Raw genomic sequence first — 18,616 nt, forward strand, 5'->3', positions numbered from 1 at the left:
TGGCGGTTTAGTTCGGCTATACCCATTATTATCCGGTATGTATTGGTGAATAGTTGGGTTGGGCATAGTCTGGTTTGCCTAAGAAACTCACAAATTAAGGGCTGGACTGGAAACCTTAGTCTGGTCTCTATTATTGAAAGCAGGGTAAAGGGTATAAAGCCTGCTTTGCCCCATGGTATGATATCTTGCTTGGCTAGGGTAAGGTGTACATCGTCTGGTATGCCATAATCCCTTCGGAATTCGGCCATGCCACTAGGGGTCTCTACCAAAAACCTATACTTCCCTATTTAATTTATAAGTTAAAAAAAAAAAATAAGTTCGGTCCAAAAATCGTGCTCAGTAGCTCGGCTGAGCGCGCAGAGGAGTTTTTGGGTAGCCTAAGTCTGCAAAGTGAAGAACAAAGGCGTTAAGCACAAATCATTGGGCTATGTTACAAATTAAAAGCAAGATAAGAAGTTCTACTTCGGCTACGTGGTACCACTGGTTCTATCTCGGTTTTAAACTAGATACTCGGTACCTCGGTTGAGCCTCTAGGGGCAGCTTTCTTAGTTCGGTTCAAAACTAATAAAGCTGGCTTAGCCCCGGAGACCTAGCTCGGTCGAAGGCATATGGTTCCGTTATACTAATTTCAGACTTAGTTCGTTATATTTTATCTCGGCTAAAGTCAACCAGAAGATGGTGACTTACTCAGACTACTGGTATATTCACAAGTTTTTAGTTCGGTTATGATCCGGACATATCTACGTGTAGCACAAACAGTATCTTAGTTCGGTTATGTGGTTATTTTGGATCAAAATCAGTGTTCTACAGGTTTCATAGATTCAAGTGGTTCTTATGAAGTTTTTCCAGAAAAGTACAGGGCAAAGCAAATAGAAAGAATATGTTTTGCAAAAACACACGAAACAAAGTACATTGAAGTAAATGAAAGCAAAGAAAGATAGACAGATTCCAGTTGCTTACCAAACGAAGACGTAGAAACACTGAAGATGGAAAAAATGGCAGTAAAATCACAGTCTCTTCAAGTGCAACGGAAGAACAGCAAGAACACAGGATGGAGACAGAAGAGATGTAATAGTATAGTGGTTAATCCAAAATATAGAAGGTGTTTTGTGTAAAAGAAGGGACGAAAGAGAAAAAGCGGGAACTGTTCAAATTTTTCGTAGTACGAGGGCGGCGTGACAGCTGCTCCCAGCCAATCAGAGCCTGCCACGTGTCATTGGAAAGGGAAGCGTTTCAGTTGCTGTGAATGAAGAGACGTTTTGACCGGACTACTAGGGCCCAGTGTGAATTTAGCTCGGTTGGATAGGCTAAAGGGTATTTAGCTCGGCTGGAAAGGCTAAAAAACCATAGCTCGGCTGATAAAACAGGTAATCCCTATCATGTTGTGCAGATGGAATTAAGGGGCAATTGAGAGGGTGATTTATGTGAAAATTGGGCCGAGCTGAGTAATGGGCCGTTATGAGCCACAGTGCAAAGGGCCGAGTAAAATGGCCGTGTAAGTTACTCTGGTCGTGTGGATATTTTCAAGTTAGTTCGGTCCTAAGGCCGTGAGGCTAGTCCGGTCCGACGGAAGATCGAACTAAGATCGGTCTAACGGAACTTCAGAGTTAGACCGGTCTTAGAGTTACACCGGTCGTAACAGGTTAGTTTGGTCTAATCACACCATGGGTTATACATGAGAAGCCGAAGTAAGGGTTGTATAGGGAAGAACCGAATTAAGTATAGAGGTAACACATGAGAAGCCACACGAAACCTATAAAAGCTCACAAACATCACATTTGGAGAGGTAACACACAACCTTGCTTTCTGAATTCATAGAGCTTTGTCTATTTGTCAAGTTTGCTGACTTAGGCATCGGAGAGGTTTCCGACACACACCCGCCGGCTAGCTCACGTTTGTGTTTTCAGGTGATAAGGCGACATCGTACGGAGGAGCGCAAACTTGGTCAACAGGATTATATGAGAAGATTTATTTTTTTTTCCGTACATAGACCATTAATTTGCCATCACTAATCCTACCATTAATGAAGTGGCAGTTGAAAGAAAAAAAAAAAGAAGACACAAACACAATATTGCAGTGGGTGGGACCCACTGCCACATTATTAGAGCCACCACTAATTAGTGGTCTAAGAGCAGCTCCAACGGTTCGTCTAATTTTTCACCAAATCTGAGTAAAAAAATGACCATTTTCTCAATCTGATACAGAATGCTCCAATGATTGATTTTCATCAAATTTGCTCTAGGGACAACCGGTTAGTCGACTGGTGAGGCAATTTTTTATTTTTTATTTTTTTCGAATTGTTTGAACCTACCTATTTGAACTGTTTGAACATTTTAATGGTCGAACAGTTGGTCGACCGGTCGGTCGACTGGCTAGTTGACCAGTAAGGCAAAAATATTATACTTGGTTACCACTTTTCAAAACACACTTTTCAAAAAATTCTACTTTTTTATTTTTCGTATTTTTTTATTTTTACTGAATTTTTTTAATATTTTGAGCAATTTTTAATTTTTAGGCATACCTAACATAAATATACCTAAAAAGTAAAAAAAATTGAAAAAAACCTTTTAAAAATTCACTAAATACCAAAAATACAAAAAAAAATATGAGAATTCAGTACATTTTTTGTATTTTTATGTATTTATTAATTTTTAAAAATAATTTTTCACAAATTTTTTACTTTTTAGATATATCTAAGTAAGGTGCATCTAAAAAGTAAAAAAATGTTTAAAATTTTAAAAATATTCACTAAAAACAAAAAAACACGAAAATCAAAAAACTCAGTTTTCAAAAAATTTAATTCAAAAAATTCAAACCAAACACACTGATTATTTTTTTTGAATTGTTTGAACCAACCCATTTGAACTGTTTGAAACTTTTAGTGGTCGATCGGTTGGTCAATCGGCCTGACAACCGGCTGGTTAACCGGTTCAGCTCTTCTAACGGTCAGGAACAGTAATTTGGTAAAATCTGTAGCTTATTCTCAGTTTGATGATTTTTTTGTTGAATTCTTATTTTGATATCAATTTGATGAAATGATTGGAGTACCAAAAAATATTTTTTTTTACCAAAATTTAAATTTGATGTCAAATTTAATTCACTGTTGGAGATAATCTGAAGTATTTCTCAAATAATGAAACGCCACGTGGCATTGGCCATAATTTTTGCTTGGGATAATGTGAGCGACGTAATGGGGGTTCAGTGCTTTGCGGCTGGTGGTGGTGGTGGGGGTTAGCACTTCACTGTCACTTATGGGTGGGTGGGCGCTCATCCAGGACACCTAACATCATCACCTACCACCCATGACGTCACTCTTTCTTCTTACCCTGCGATGCGATTACATATCAACGGTGCTGATCGTATCTGTACCACGCCATACCTGGACAGTACAGAGCCTCGGGCGTAAAAAGGGAAAAGCCAGAGGGATATTATGGTAATTTAGGCTGCGATTGTACCTGCATGCGAGAAATATCCGATAAGGTATTAAAAAGCGCATAGTGGCGCATTTTACGCTGATGTCCCAACGTCGTACTTGCAATGTTGCTTGATTGCTAATTTTGTCTCTTCATAACATTTTTATAATCGTGTTAATTGTATTAATTGATATATTAATTAATATATTAATATATATTATAAATTTAAAATTATAAATCTCATTTATTATATAAATTATAAAAACTTAAAATTAATAAAATTATATCATTTATATTAATTAAAGTACGAATTAATATGTATAATTTTATTATTTTACAATGCTTCTTTGTATTTTTTTTTTTTTCCTACTCAGATTTGATTGCACACCGTGGACGTGTCAACTACTTCACAAATAGTTTTTTTCTTTTAAATTTTTTTTCTAAATATGCAAAAATAAGGCTGAACTTGAAGGATCCTTGGAATTTATTATGTTATTTGTTTTAATAATAGGAACCGTTTAATCTCTCAATAAATATCAATAGTAGAAAAAATTAGATTGATCTAAAATGCATAGCTTTTCATTTTATTGTAAATGTCTTTAAAAAATAAAGAGTAAGTATGTTTTTAAAAATAAATTACTAGTTTTTTTAAAATAAATATGGTGAAATAAAAATATTATGATTATTAATTAGATTGACTTAATTTTTTTAATGATTAATATAAATTATAATTTTATAATACACTTCCTATATTTTTATGTATATCGTATGTCTCAATTGTGACTCTTGTAGAATTTGGTTATGGCATAGCTTAGTGTTAATTATGTCTTGTTTATAATTCATTATGGTATTAATTATTAGTTAAGATGTTGATTATGATTTATTGTGATTATTATTTTAGTTATGATTGAGAAAAAAATTTAGTTGATATTTGGTTATTAGTCGCTAATTTTTTTTTTAATTATAACATTTGTTATAATTAATACAATAAATGTCTTAATTTACACAGGACACTTTCTTTTAAATTTGAGAGTGTGTCTCCCAGAATAATCCTAATATAAATGAACTGTTTTTCATCAAATGAGTTTTTTTTTTTTTTTGTTTTTTTGTTTTATCAAATTAGTCTCTCATTTAATTTTTTATTATTATAAAATATTAATCCCTTTTCAAAAATTAAGAAATAAAATAATACAAATTTATTATTTTGTCTTTCTTTTAAATTCATTAATAATATAAAAATTATAATTATGATAATTAATATTCCTAAAAAATTTACTATCAAAAGGTAATTTTAAAAAAATTAATATTTTAAAAATATAATAATTGTACTATTAAAAAAAACTCTTATAAAAATTATTATTTTAAGACGGAAAGAGGATTAAAACTAACGGTAGTGCTAGAGGCCTCATCTTTAAAAAAAACCAAACCAACACAGACCAACAAATAAATAAAATTAATTTTTCTTAAAAAAAAAAAACCAACACAACCCAACAAATAAAAGGAGAAAAAAAAAACTCAACCTATATGGTTTGATAAGGTGAGTGAGTTAAATTGGACTAATTGAGTAATAAAATTGACTGATCAATTAAGTTACTGATTAAAATTTTTTAATTTTATATAATTTTATATGAGTGCATACTGTATTTTTATTTCAAATTAGGAAGACTCGGACACCCAACCAGTCTAATCCAACTAACTCACCTTATCAAACCATATAAGCTGAGTTGATGTATGATATCTAATTTTTTAACACATCCTTACACATAATCACCTTTATAAAAAGAAAATATTTAAAAAAAAAAAGCTAACTAACACAGCCAAAAAAAAAAAAAAAGAAATTCAGTACAAATTCGAGGCCTCAAGCATTATTGGTAAAACTAATTGCTTGTTTTCACTTTTCAAAAAATACTTTTCAGAAAATTTTACTTTCTTATTTTTCGTGTTTTTTTGTTTTTACTGAATTTTTTTAATATTTTAAGCATTTTTTTTACTTTTCAGACACACCTAACATAAATACACCTAAAAAGTAAAAAAATTGTAAAAAAAATATTTTAAAAATTCACTAAATACCAAAAATATAAAAAAAATAGAAGAATTCAGTACATTTTTTTTGTATTTTTATGTATTTATTAATTTGTTAAAATATTTTTTTACAAATTTTTTACTTTTTAGATACATCTAAGTAAGGTACATCTAAAAAAATAAAAAAAATATTTAAAATTTAAAAAATATTCATTAAAAACAAAAAATATAAAAATTAAAAAAATCAATTTTCAAAAAACTTAATCTAAAAAATCCAATCCAAACCAAACACACCTGTAATAGACTTGACATCCCTTTTACTTGCTCCCAAACTCAGAAAAATCTAACCCTATAAAGCATAATTAAGACACACTAGCATGTCATAATCACCAGACATTGTAAAAAATATGACAATTAATGGCACGCTACATTCCCTATCTATAAAAAAATAAAAAATAATGTGCTATGCTCAGTTTGTATTGTACTGTTTGTCTATATACATATAGCCATCAACATAAAGTTGTTTGGTCTCGCAAAAAAAAATACTCCCTCCGTCCCAAAATATTGGTCCCTTTTAGAGAATTCAACTTTTTTTGATAGTACACTTATTGCATTTGAAAAAAGTTGGTTTTCCAAAATTACCCTTTTGATAGTACATTTTTTGAGAATATTAATGTCATAATTGTACTTTTTAAATTATTTATTAATTTAAAAGAATGGCAAAATAGGAAATTTACATTATTTTTGTACTTGATTTATAAAGAGGGACTAATATTTTGGGACAATGAAAAATGGAATAAGGGACTAATATTTTGGGACGGAGGGAGTAAAAAAAATAAAATTGTTTGATCACCAAAATATGTTAGGTTCGGTTTGGTTGTGATTTGTAATCAATTTTTTACACGTGTGTTTGAGTATGATGTTTGGTTATAGTTTTGAAATCAATTTTTCACGCTCTCTGCAGAGAACTCTAATGCACAGACCGCGTTTTTTGTCAAAATTTTGCCTGAGGAAGTCTACCCGGAAGACCACCCGGATGTCCTTAGGGACGTCCACCCGGATGTCCTCTGAATTCCAGATTTTTTTTTTGGCAATTGATTTACATACTCGAGAAAAATATTTTCTGAAATTTTTAAAATTTTTTATGTGTTTTAAAATAATTTTGAGTTGTATGTTTAGTTATGAGTTGTAAATTTTTATATCACATATCAAATGCCACATCAACAATTCCCCACTCAAATCAAACCTCTTTTCCAAAACTATTTTCAAAACTCTTTATCAAACAAATTTTCTACACTCAAATCATAATTCTACAACACACAAATTCAAAATAAAACTCATACTCTCAAATCACATTTACAAAACACAACCAAAGGCAAGCTTAAACTTTATTATGGATTGTTTTGAAAATTAGAGTTAGAAAAAAAATTAAAAAATAATAGATTTTATGATGACGTTTTGATTGAAACTTCATATTACCAAAATGGTTCATGTATTCTTTGAATTATTAAAAAATATTATTTTGTCCTATAAACTATAAAACTTATTTATTAAATTATAAAAACGTATAAATTGAATTCTCTAATAGAATGGGTCAAATTGAAACATAACAATAGTTTAGGGAGTTAATTTATATATTTTTATATTTTATGCGCTAAAGTGACACTTTTTAATAATTTTAGAGATTTATTTATATATTTATAATTCGGAAAGTAAAAGTGATAATTTTGAAAAATTTAAAAGATCACTGTGCATATAACCTAAAAGTTGTACATGTACAACTTTTCAAGTCACCTTTGTTTTATGGATTAAAGTGGTTGAAATTATAAGCGCCTTGTAAAATTGAGTGATAAAATTATTAATATGATGGCAATATGATGTTAGAGATTTGAAATAAAATATATTTATTTATGTGTTAGTATTAATTAGCTTGGTTTACATTTATGAAATTACATAAAAGATGATTTTTTTTTTTTTTTCCGTAAATTGGGAGCAAAATAAAGGTTAACAATGGAGGAAGGTTATGGTGGATGCAAAAAGAATACGGTTGTAAATAATTAATTCCTTCTTGTTTGTTTGATTTAAAGGTTAATGGTAGTAAAAAAAAAATTTCCATTTAATTGTGCGTGTTTTCGAAAGAGTTGCCCGGGATATAAATTATTTATGGGATAGAATGAGATATTTGGCATCTTTTTGGGCCGCAGCGAGCTTAGTATTCCAAAAAATTCTACTTTTTTTTTATTGCTACAAGTTGGGTGTCAGTTTGTACTGTATAGTTTTAGTTTGTTTATCTTTTTGTATTTTCTTTTGTTAAGTTTTGGTTTTGTTTTCCATCTTTCTTGTAAAGGATGCCTTATCCTCTTTTTTCTTGGCCTTGTGCCTTAATATATCTTTGTTTGTTGCTGATCAAAAAAATATATATATATATTCAATAAAAAAATTTTTGAGTGTACTTACATATCCTATGTAGTAAACATATTAAGATTATTATTAAAAAAAAGAAATTAAAAAAAAAAACATGCACAAATTAAAAATTAAGAAAAAGTACAAAATAATAATAAAAAAAATAATTCAAGATTTGACTGTTATGACAAAATAAATCATGAGCTTTTTAATTTGGTTAATTTATACCTTAATTTTTTGATTTGTTTTCAGTTTAAACCATCTACTTATTTTCGTTAGGTAAAATTGACGGGGCAAAAAAATATTTTAGTTATTTAACTCAAAGAAAAATAATATTATATATATATATATATTATGTACACTTACATTAGGTTTAATGACTAAAATATTATTTTTCTAATAATTTTACTTAACAAAAATAGATAAATAATTTTAATTGAAAAAAATATTATGAGAAACAGATTAAAAGTCAATTTTTTGAGATTATGTGATCTTAAAAAATAAAAAACTAAAAAGTTGAATTTTAATTTAGATGTCAAAATAAAGTTAAAAAATTATTTTATTACAAAGGTCAAATATTAAGATTTTTTTAATAAAATTTTTCTAAAAATTATTTATACAATTGTTGTTGGATAATTTTCATGGGGCGAGTTCAAGGCAATACCTACACCAGCAAGTAGAACAAATCCCCTGTTTTTTTCGAATTTTTAAATTTGCAAATTATTATCCAAAAGAAAAAAACACAGAGCCTAGTGGAAACAAAGAAAAGGTGAGAGAGCTCGCCGAGCCTTCAAGTGTCGTGCATGCATTTCTATGCACATCTCTCTCTCTCTCTCTCTCTCTCTCTCTCTCACTTCGCATGCACATCCCCCTTCTTCTCCGACCACCTCTCCGGTCACCGGAATCTGACCCACAACCACCCCCTCCGCATCTCCGGCCGGCCAAACTCCGACGGTCGAAAATCCTAACCTTTCAAAGTAATCCAACAGTTCCACGAATCAAAGCCCATGTCTTCTTTTTCCTTTAATTCGCATCTGAATACAGAGCTGTTGAATATATAGCTTCACATATATAGTTATATATATATATATACGTGTTAAGGTTTTGTCTGTTTTTGTATATGCTATGATGCTTTGTCAGTTGACTAATTGAGTGTGTAAGAATTTTTTGAAACAGGGTTTGTTAGGGCTTTTGGGAATTGGGTTTGAATTTTTTTGAATTTTGCAGATTTGGGTTCGTGAATGGGTTCGAGAGCTTGTACGAATGGTTTGTGTGGGGCTTCATCGTCGAATGAGTGGAAGAAAGGTTGGCCTTTGAGATCTGGTGAATTCGCCAATCTCTGCGATAAGTGCGGGTAATAAAATTCACATCAATTTTTAAAAAAATTAATTTTTTTTAGTTTTGAATTTTTTTTTTAAATTTCATGGTATTTTTTGGATATCTTTTTTGTCTGAGATCTGTATGTTTTGAGGCTTCAATTTATGTCTTTAAATACCTCTTTTGTAGGGGTTGGTTTTGTTCTTTTTCCTCTCTCATAGGATTAAATTGGGTCTTTTTTAAATTCTATTTATGGGATCTGTTTTTATAGGTAATTGAGATGAGAATTTTATTTTGGATTCTTGTTTGCAGTTTGGAGATCATAATGCAATTTTGTTGGGTTGTGGTAGACTAATTTCTACATATTTTAAAGAAAAATGATTCATTCACAATTTCTCCCCCAAAAGAAAATTTGGAAACGTTGTTTCCTCAAAACTCTCCTTACATACATTCGGTGTTGCCATGTCATTAGGAGATTGTAGAAGAAGAAATTGTGTGGATGTAGCACTGCTGGATTTTAAAATTGTATTTTAGTGCATTGTCATAATTTTTCTATCAATTGGCACACAAAAAATATTGTAATTGACAACTTGATAGTTAGTGTGTACTAATTTTTAATTAGTTATTAATATCGGTGTCTATTAAAGCCACTCAAAACTTCAAAGTGGGTGGCTATACCCATTTAACATCTACAAACAATTGAATTATCTCCTCTCTTTTTTTTTTTTTTTTTTTTTTTTCCTTTAAAAATATAAGGAAAATGCCATACATAAATTGATTTCTTACCACTAGACACAAAGAAGTGGGCAGTGGAACCCGAATTAATAAATACACGCGGGACCCATTATTTTGTATTTAGTGATAAGAAACGTATAGCATTACTCAAATATTACTGAATTTAAATTTTAGTTGAGTATGATAATTATGTGAATTACAACACTTCCTATTGGATGTTTTTTAACCTTATGTAAAATGGGGGTTTGGGAACTTTTCTCATGCATGTAGGCATGTTATGACATAGATATCAACCCCAATAATTTTCTTACAAGATATTTTCTTTCCAAATAAAAAATAAAAAAAAATTTGTCCCTTGGTTTTAGACGTTGCCTGTTTGGCTTTAGGAACCTTTAGGAACTAACCTCTTAGATGAAAAACTCAAGAGAAGAGGACAGAAAAACATTACCAAGGGTTGTCGTGTGTATTTATGATGTTATTGTCAACCCTTTCATCAATCGAGTGAGTAATTGTATAACTCAACAAATCAACAAGAAAACAACTTCTAGAAGAGGTTGGAGAAGAAGAAGACAGCATACAACTGAGTGGCACGACTTTAATGATGCACTCCCAACTGCAAGATGTTGTGAAGTATTATATTTTGGTGAGTTTGAGGTCGAATGAGTTTGGTGGTCCAACTGCAAGATGTTGTGAAGTATTATATCAACAAGATGTTTGAATGAGTTTGGTGGTTTAACTAACGAAAAGTAAATGTGTAAAAAAAAAAAAAAAACATTGAGAGAGTACAAAAGCATCAAGGATCGCCACCAATGTCTCTAAAGGCATCACTAATCACCCACCAATATCTCATTTGTTGTATTTTATATTCAGTTTGTGTAACTCAATTGAAACATACATAAAGGTATTCCCAATCAGAAGATTAAAAACATTGATCTCATAGAAAAATATTCCAAAATATCTATTATTTTGATTGATTGATCACACAATAAAAAGTTAATTATTTGATTTGTAAGGAATTACAAGCTTCTATCGTGCCCAAAATCAACAATAGAATAAGGAATTATACAGAACAATTGTCAAAAATACTTAAAGCAATCAATCAGAATATTCTAGAATTAAAAACCATTATTAAATCGGAGGAATACTCGCAAAGAATCCATTGGGATTTCATCCCTACCCTTAGCAAAAAGGTTAACAATCAATGAAGAAGAATGGACAAAATCTATGTATTGAATATAAGATGATGTAGGATGAAGATCCCTAATGATGTGTTTTTACATCTATTTATACCAAGAAACTCCTAAAACCTAGTTTAATAAGAGAAGAAAACCTTTTGGCTTATGGGTGCTGGAGCTCAATAAATGACTGCTAGAGCACTACATGAAATTTTCGTTCAAAATAGTTGGTTCATGCTGCATCACCAGATGCTCTAATGGCTTTGTTGTACCTTTTTCTTGGTCCTAAGCCTGTCCAAACCTCATGAAACTCCACCTTAATTTCCAAGTTAAAAACTATAATTAAAATCCAAATATTAGCACACAATTAAGCATAATTAGAAGGAATGTAAGTTTGCCTATATTGAGATCTATGCCTTGCTTTGACATTGTCAAGCTTTATATATATATTTGATAGTAGTCAATAGCCATTGGCCATAACATTTATTGGGGTGCGGCCATTGTTGTGTGATTATGGTGTTTGATGTGTATTTTGAAGACAAATCTGAGGTGGCCATAGTAATCTAATTAACACTGAGGAATAGAACTAAATTTATAGAATTTTTCTTGGGAGATGCCGTTTCTATATAAACATGTTAGACCCATATCCCACACTCATATCAATGTTGTCTTGTGTCTGATATAGTACATCGCACATGTTGGAGGACCCATGTGAAGTAGCTTGGGGCCATTTTTGGTCTTCCATAAATGGGGAGGTTTTACCTAACAACCTAAGAGAGAATAGGGTGCCGTGATATGGCAAGACACTGAAACATTTCAGGCCCCAAAGTTGACTATAAAGTATTAGTTAGGTTCCTTGCCGCTCTTCCTCATAAGAAGTGTTTTGCAATTTTGGGGATCCTTTTGTTTTGAGAAATTAGGTTAATGATCAAAATATTAATCAGTTGGACTCATAGTTGCCATTTATTGACAATAATACATGACAAGCTGCAAATTATATTTTATAGGAGAACACAGACTTTCTCCTCCATATGATTATCTCAAATGTATGTTCTTTATTTACTCCAGGTCTGCTTATGAGCAACTAGTCTTCTGCGACACGTTCCATTTGAAAGATACTGGCTGGAGGGAGTGCTCTTTGTGTGGGAAGGTGAGCCAATAGTGCGATTATTTATATTCATATATTTACCTCCATCGCCTCCATCTTTCCTCTTCCTGGGCTCACCCTCACTCATTTCTTGTTGCTGTGCTTAGAAAATCTAATAGATTTTGTTGTTCACAGCGCCTCCATTGTGGATGCATTGCTTCCAGCTCTTTGCTTGAGCTACTTGACAGTGGTGGGGTGAGATGCATTGGGTGCACAAAAAGTTTGGGACTTCAACCTGTAAGATCAAGTCACAGATATATCTATTTTATCTGTCAAACACATCACACACATATCTCTTTAGAAGTTTATGGTGTGTACACCCTGTGTCAGTGTTTCTACTGTTGTTGTCCATTGCAAACAAATGAGCGTGTGAAGTCATAGAATTGCACCTTTTTTAGAAATTGATTGATCTTAAGGCTCAAATTGGGACTGCATGCACATATACTTTAATGGTTGTTATCTCTACTTATCTCTCAATGGCAGAGGTTTAATTATATTTTTAATAAAATGGTGGAGGTTCAATATATGATTATGTATACTTTATGATTAAGGGCCTTAAGGCCACGTTTCTGAACCTGTCTGGGGGCTCAAGTCCTCTTGTTTCTACCATAAGAAGAAAAAATATAGAAGAATGTTATTCAGTTGGCTCTTTCTTGCATATATTAGCATCAATATAGATAACATGATGCCAAAATTTTTGAAAGATTTTTCCTTGTGATTAGTTTTTGAAATTTTTCCTAAAATAATTTATGTGCTCCTAAATTTCCCCTGCAGGCCTTAAATGATGAAAAGCCTAAAGGACTCAGCATGTCAACAACAAATAATGATGGTGAAATGCGATTGACTTCTGTAGACAATCAAATGGATGGTGGTAATGTTGACAATATGAATCTTAAGCAGTCAGACAGTAATGAAGAACTCAATGGCTTGAAAGACTTGCTTCCATCTCACAATAACCACGCAAACAGTGGTCAAATCAAAGAGGAAGAAGTCTTGCCTGCTCCGGGTGAAGTTGGAACAATGAATTCATCAAATTTCAATCAAGCATCCGTTGGATCATCTGAAACTGCCAAAGTAGACACATATAAAACTAACATGGGAATCAAAGACACAGATGAATCGCTGGCTCAGACAAATTTGACTATTGCCTTGACTGCTCCTTCAGGAAACCCAAATCCCTTTCCTGGTGCAGTAATTGAAGAAAGGGAATCAGGAAAAACAATTTCTTCCTTGCAACAAGTTTCTAGGTCTCGTCATCTTTTGCCCAAGCCCCCCAAGGCCATCGTTGCTGCTGGTTTGGAGACGAATGCTGGTATGGTTCCACAGATTCGTGTTGCGAGGCCACCTGCTGAGGGGCGGGTGAAGAATCAGTTGCTTCCTCGTTATTGGCCTAGGATTACAGACCAAGAGTTACAACAAATATCCGGAGAGTATCCACATATAAGTCAAACTGTTTTTTTAACTGTCATAATCCACGTGTATAACCATACATTGATTGTTAATATAACCATATGGCATTCATGCTTATTCACTGATCCAATCAGCTATATTCTTAACTGTGTGATCTTCAAGCTCCAATTCCACCATCGTGCCATTGTTTGAGAAGGTTCTGAGTGCTAGTGATGCTGGTCGAATTGGTCGCTTGGTTCTGCCAAAAGCATGTGCTGAAGTAAGTTTCACTGCACTGTTTTGGCTGATAGGCACCATAACTAATTTGTTTCCCATCTGAGTTAAACTTATTATGAGCAAAATTGAATCACTATGCAGGCATATTTTCCACCAATCTCTCAGCCAGAGGGCCTGCCTTTGAGGATTCAAGATGTGAAAGGCAAAGAATGGGTATTTCAGTTCAGATTTTGGCCGAATAATAACAGCAGAATGTACGTTTTGGAGGGTGTAACCCCTTGCATACAATCCATGCAATTACAGGCTGGAGATACTGGTATTATTGAGTGCCTGCTTTACTTAACATTCAATAGACATGACATTTATAATTTTTCAATAGGCTCTTGCTAGCCTTTGACGGTTCTAAAGTTCTCCACTCTTATGTGACGCGTATGCATATTGCCATGAATTATGGTATTTACTAGAAACTATTATCATTTCAATGTACCCGCGATTTTCTCCTTTGTATTAAAGTGATGATAAAGCTGAATCTCCATACCTTTGGTCATTGTTATTAGCTCACGTATATCATCAATGATGAGGTTTGAGATTAAAAGTCTCGTGTGTCATTCTTCCTTCATTTATTCTATTTTTTTGGAGGTTTGTTTTGCTATTATTGTTTTGCTGTTTAACTGTGTCTTTGATCCTACTCTGCAATCCACGGCTAGTGTATTCTGAAATTACATTGTGATGCCTCAATCACTTGATCATATGTTAAGTGCTACGTAAAAGCTACTGTTCAAGAATTCTTGTCAATTACTTGGTGTAACATATAAAGGGTCATGTCAATCATGAGATTAGCTTTGCACTTTTTTTTTGTAAATGCTATCTTTTTACTCTAAATAATCTTCTGTCTTCTTTTTTTTCCCAGTAACGTTCAGCCGCATGGACCCAGAAGGAAAGCTTCTTATGGGGTTTCGAAAAGCATCAAACAGTATTGCTATGCAGGTAATGGGCTTTGACGAGGGTTCTTCACTACTATAATATTTCTCTTGTATAAGGCTCAGTTCTCTAATATCTGCCTCCACATACTAATAAGTCTTAGTGAGTTTTCATGTTGGCAAACTTGAATTGTATAATATTGATGTAAAAATTATTAAATAAACAGGCCACCCATCTGTCTGCCATACCTAATGGTGCTCTTTCAAGTGAACCTTTCTTTTCGGGTGTTATTGAGAATCTATCCATGACGAGTGGTTACTCTGGCCTTCTTCAGTCGCTGAAGGGAAGCACGGATCCCCATCTAAATGCACTGTCAAAACATTTGAATTCTGCTGGGGGAGATTTCAGCTGGCACGTCATGGACAAGCATGGAAGTGACACGAAAGATGGTTTGCTGCCCCAATCAATGCTGGTGCAAGAGAGAAAAAGAAGCCGAAATATTGGGTCGAAAAGTAAGAGGTTGCTTATTGATAGCCAAGATGCTCTGGAGCTGAAACTTACATGGGAAGAGGCACAGGATATGCTCCGCCCACCCGTCAGTGAGAAGCCAAGCATTGTCACTATTGAGGACCATGAATTTGAAGAATATGAAGTAAGAAATTTTTCCACAATTCTGAAATATTATGTTTTTATATACCTTGTTCAATTAAGTGATCTTTTGTCATTCCAACATATGCGAGATATGGGTAATTTACTTTATTTTTTATTCAGGAGCCCCCTGTTTTTGGGAAGAGGAGCATTTTTGTGGCCCGTTTGACGGGGTAAGGATTTCATATCCTATCATAACCCTTTTTTGTATCAGAAGTTTGGGCATAAATGCTAAGTGAATCTCATATTGAAAGGACCCTTCCTGGATCATGTTTACAGAAACTCTACCCCCATGAGGGGAATCAGTTCCTTGGGAAACGATTTCTAAAACTATTGAGTAACATCTTTGAGAGCTTTTAAGATAAAGCATTTCCAATTTTTGTTTCACATCTTTGACAATGCTTCAATAATCCTGATCTTTTTCAAATTGCAAATGTTATTGAAATGTCAAACTTGTTGCCTTGTAGGAATACCATTTGGTAAAACTGTTAAAGCACCAATTGCTCCCAAAGCTTAAGTTGCTAAGAATGGGCCCAATAATGCTGAACTGTTAAATCATCAATTGTTCCAACTGCTTTATATGTTTGAGAAGACCTACAAATTTTTCAAGGGATTTGGTAAAGTAAATCTATCTAATGCTGAACTGATGTGGGTGATAATACAGGGGCCAAGAGCAATGGACTCAGTGTGATAGTTGCTCTAAATGGCGAAGGTTGCCAGCTGATATTCTTCTCCCTCCTAAATGGACATGCTCGGACAATATTTTGGATCAATGCAGGTTAGTTATGACATTTGTGTTTCCATACAAGGAAAATTCTGCAAATCAAAGAGCATTGAATAAATATTTTACACATTATTTTTGTGTCCTCAGGTGCTCATGTTCTGCACCAGATGAATTGAGCCCAAGGGAACTCGAAAGTCTTCTCAGACTTAATAAAGGTATGATGCTTCACATTGCCATGTTCTATCTAGACAAAGTGGATAATTTTAAGAAGGTAGTATGTCCATGTCCAACACACACCCAAGCATGCCCTATATTTTTTTTAAAAAAATTGACTTGGACAGAGTTGGACACTTGAGGGATGCATATACATCACTTAGACACATGAAACACGTTACTAACTTTAAAAAAATAACTTAGAATGTAATGATAAAAGAAAAGCAATATAGATTTTTACTTGTTAATCCGTCCTCCTAAAAACTTTAGAAATTCATGTTTGTTGTGTATTTTTTTTTATTTAACTTTAAATAAAATATTTATATACTACACATATAAAAATATATATAAAGCCATATACTTTGTGTGTGTTTCTTACGTGTCGTGTCTTTTTTTTTTTGAAATTGTCATGATGGCATGCTCATGTCGTGTCACATGTCCATGTTTGTGCTTCTTAGACCCAAAGTGTACATTTAGAATATGGAATTTTCTTTTTTTCCACATTATCTTTTATTGTGCATTAGTGTGTTAATAATAGGTGGATTAGGGTGGGTCAGATCGTTCAAAAACAAGAGGGTGGGTTGGAAGGTTTTGGGTTGACATGTTATAAAATATAGGTGTGTCAGCATTATTTTTTTTGGGTTGAAGCCCTTGTGTATTTAATCTACTCACTGAAACCTGGTTCTGTGTGGCATATGTCCTATCTTATACAAATCTTGAGACCTTTTTTATACTTACCTGCTCATTCAACGGTTGCACAGATTTCAAAAAACGGAGAATGGTAACAAGCCATAGGCTGGTGCAAGAGCACGAGTCTGCAGGCCTAGATGCTCTGGCCAATGCTGCAGTGCTTGGAGACGATGCAACTGACCCAGGTGCTGCAACGGTTGCAACCACTACCAAACACCCAAGGCACCGCCCCGGCTGCTCATGCATTGTGTGCATCCAACCCCCAAGTGGGAAGGGCAAGCACAAGCCAACATGTACTTGCAATGTATGCATGACAGTCAAACGCCGTTTTAAAACCCTAATGATGCGAAAAAAGAAGCGTCAATCAGAGCGCGAAGCAGAGATCGCTCAGAGGAATCATTATTTGTGGGGTACTAAGGATGAATCTGAAGTCGACAGCACAATTAGACAGGTAACATCTAACCGTGATTCTTTAGATAACAAGGATATATTGGCACAAAGTAACAATCTATCCCTCAAGTTACCTGAAATTGGCAAGGGAGGATTAGATTTGAATTGTGATCCGGAGCACGAAGAACACTTGCATCAAGGGTCGACAAATGTGAGCATGATGAGTCTTCTTCAAGTGGCGAGTTTACCTTTGGAAACTTATCTGAAACAGAATGGTCTTACAAGCTTGGTTTCTGAGCAACAAGGTAGTTCAGGATCACATTCACTGGCACAAGCGGCTGGAGAGAGTGAGGGACGGGTTCAGGAGGATCATTGTGTTGCTCCTGTGGTTCAAGAGCTGGAGAGCAGGGGCGATGACCTTGACCAAACTCGGAATGATCCTTCCTGAAATTCTTCTTCTCGACTTTATTTGCCTTTTTGCTCTTTTGGGTGGGATTTCTTTTATTTCTCTCTCTTTCTTTTCTTTTTTTTTTTTTCTTTTCCATAATTACTAATTATATGTTTTATCTTCTGGTTCTCTGGAATATGATGAGCATACACACTATAGTTGGAGAGTGCAAGTGTATATGTTCTATAGTTTGTAACATACACAAATGATTTTTGTAGTTGCAAGAATATGTTTTGGATTTGACTAGTTAAACCATAAGCCATTTACTAGTTTCGAGATTACTTATAATTATTATAATTATTGTGTCAATGTTATGCAAGATATTCTTTGGTAAATATGAGATTTCTATTAAGAAGTGTATAATTTTTGTCAAAATAGATCATCAGTAATCACATTGTCATTCTTTTTAAAATTTCTGTCATCTAAACTTAGCCAGAGTACCTCATTTTCATTTTTTTTGGCTCCACAAATCTCTTCAAAAATTCTGTTAAAAAGGACGTATTGAATCACTATCTTCTGTTTGGCCATGCAACTCATTTTTTCCACCCTGTATTTTCTTTTCCTTTTTCTCTTCTTTTTTTTTTTTTTTTTTTTTTTTTTTTTTTCTATAGGCTTTTCTCCTTTCTTGGATTGTCAAAGGGACTACAATGACTTGCAGAAGACCAACTGAATCAGACTTGACCGTTGAAGTTGAAGACGAATTTGAAATTATCGCATGACAAAAAGTCTATACACCTTTAATTC

The 18,616-nt window shown here is 33.3% G+C and overlaps 1 protein-coding gene across 6 annotated transcripts; it reads left to right on the top strand.

Annotated features, from left to right (window-relative positions):
* The first annotated feature begins 8,480 nt into the window (after positions 1-8,480).
* Positions 8,481-18,124, top strand: LOC114294859 (B3 domain-containing transcription repressor VAL2). Of its 6 annotated transcripts, none has more exons than XM_028239028.2 (13): positions 8,481-8,815; positions 9,066-9,192; positions 12,134-12,215; positions 12,348-12,449; positions 12,987-13,642; positions 13,785-13,881; positions 13,980-14,154; positions 14,749-14,825; positions 14,986-15,411; positions 15,531-15,580; positions 16,072-16,185; positions 16,279-16,346; positions 17,106-18,124. In XM_028239028.2, the coding sequence occupies exons 2-13, from the start codon at positions 9,080-9,082 to the stop codon at positions 17,870-17,872; spliced, it is 2,727 nt and encodes a 908-aa protein (XP_028094829.2). In that variant the 5' UTR covers positions 8,481-8,815; positions 9,066-9,079; the 3' UTR covers positions 17,873-18,124. The 6 variants fall into 6 exon arrangements, with proteins under 6 accessions (XP_028094829.2, XP_028094830.2, XP_082747291.1 ...); XM_028239029.2 differs by having other exon boundaries at positions 8,482-8,939; XM_082891165.1 differs by having other exon boundaries at positions 8,482-8,939; positions 15,094-15,411.
* Positions 18,125-18,616: the final 492 nt, after the last annotated feature.

The sequence above is a fragment of the Camellia sinensis genome, chromosome 10 (assembly GCF_055761805.1).
Source record: "Camellia sinensis isolate YWXY chromosome 10, ASM5576180v1, whole genome shotgun sequence".
Lineage (NCBI taxonomy): Eukaryota > Viridiplantae > Streptophyta > Magnoliopsida > Ericales > Theaceae > Camellia > Camellia sinensis.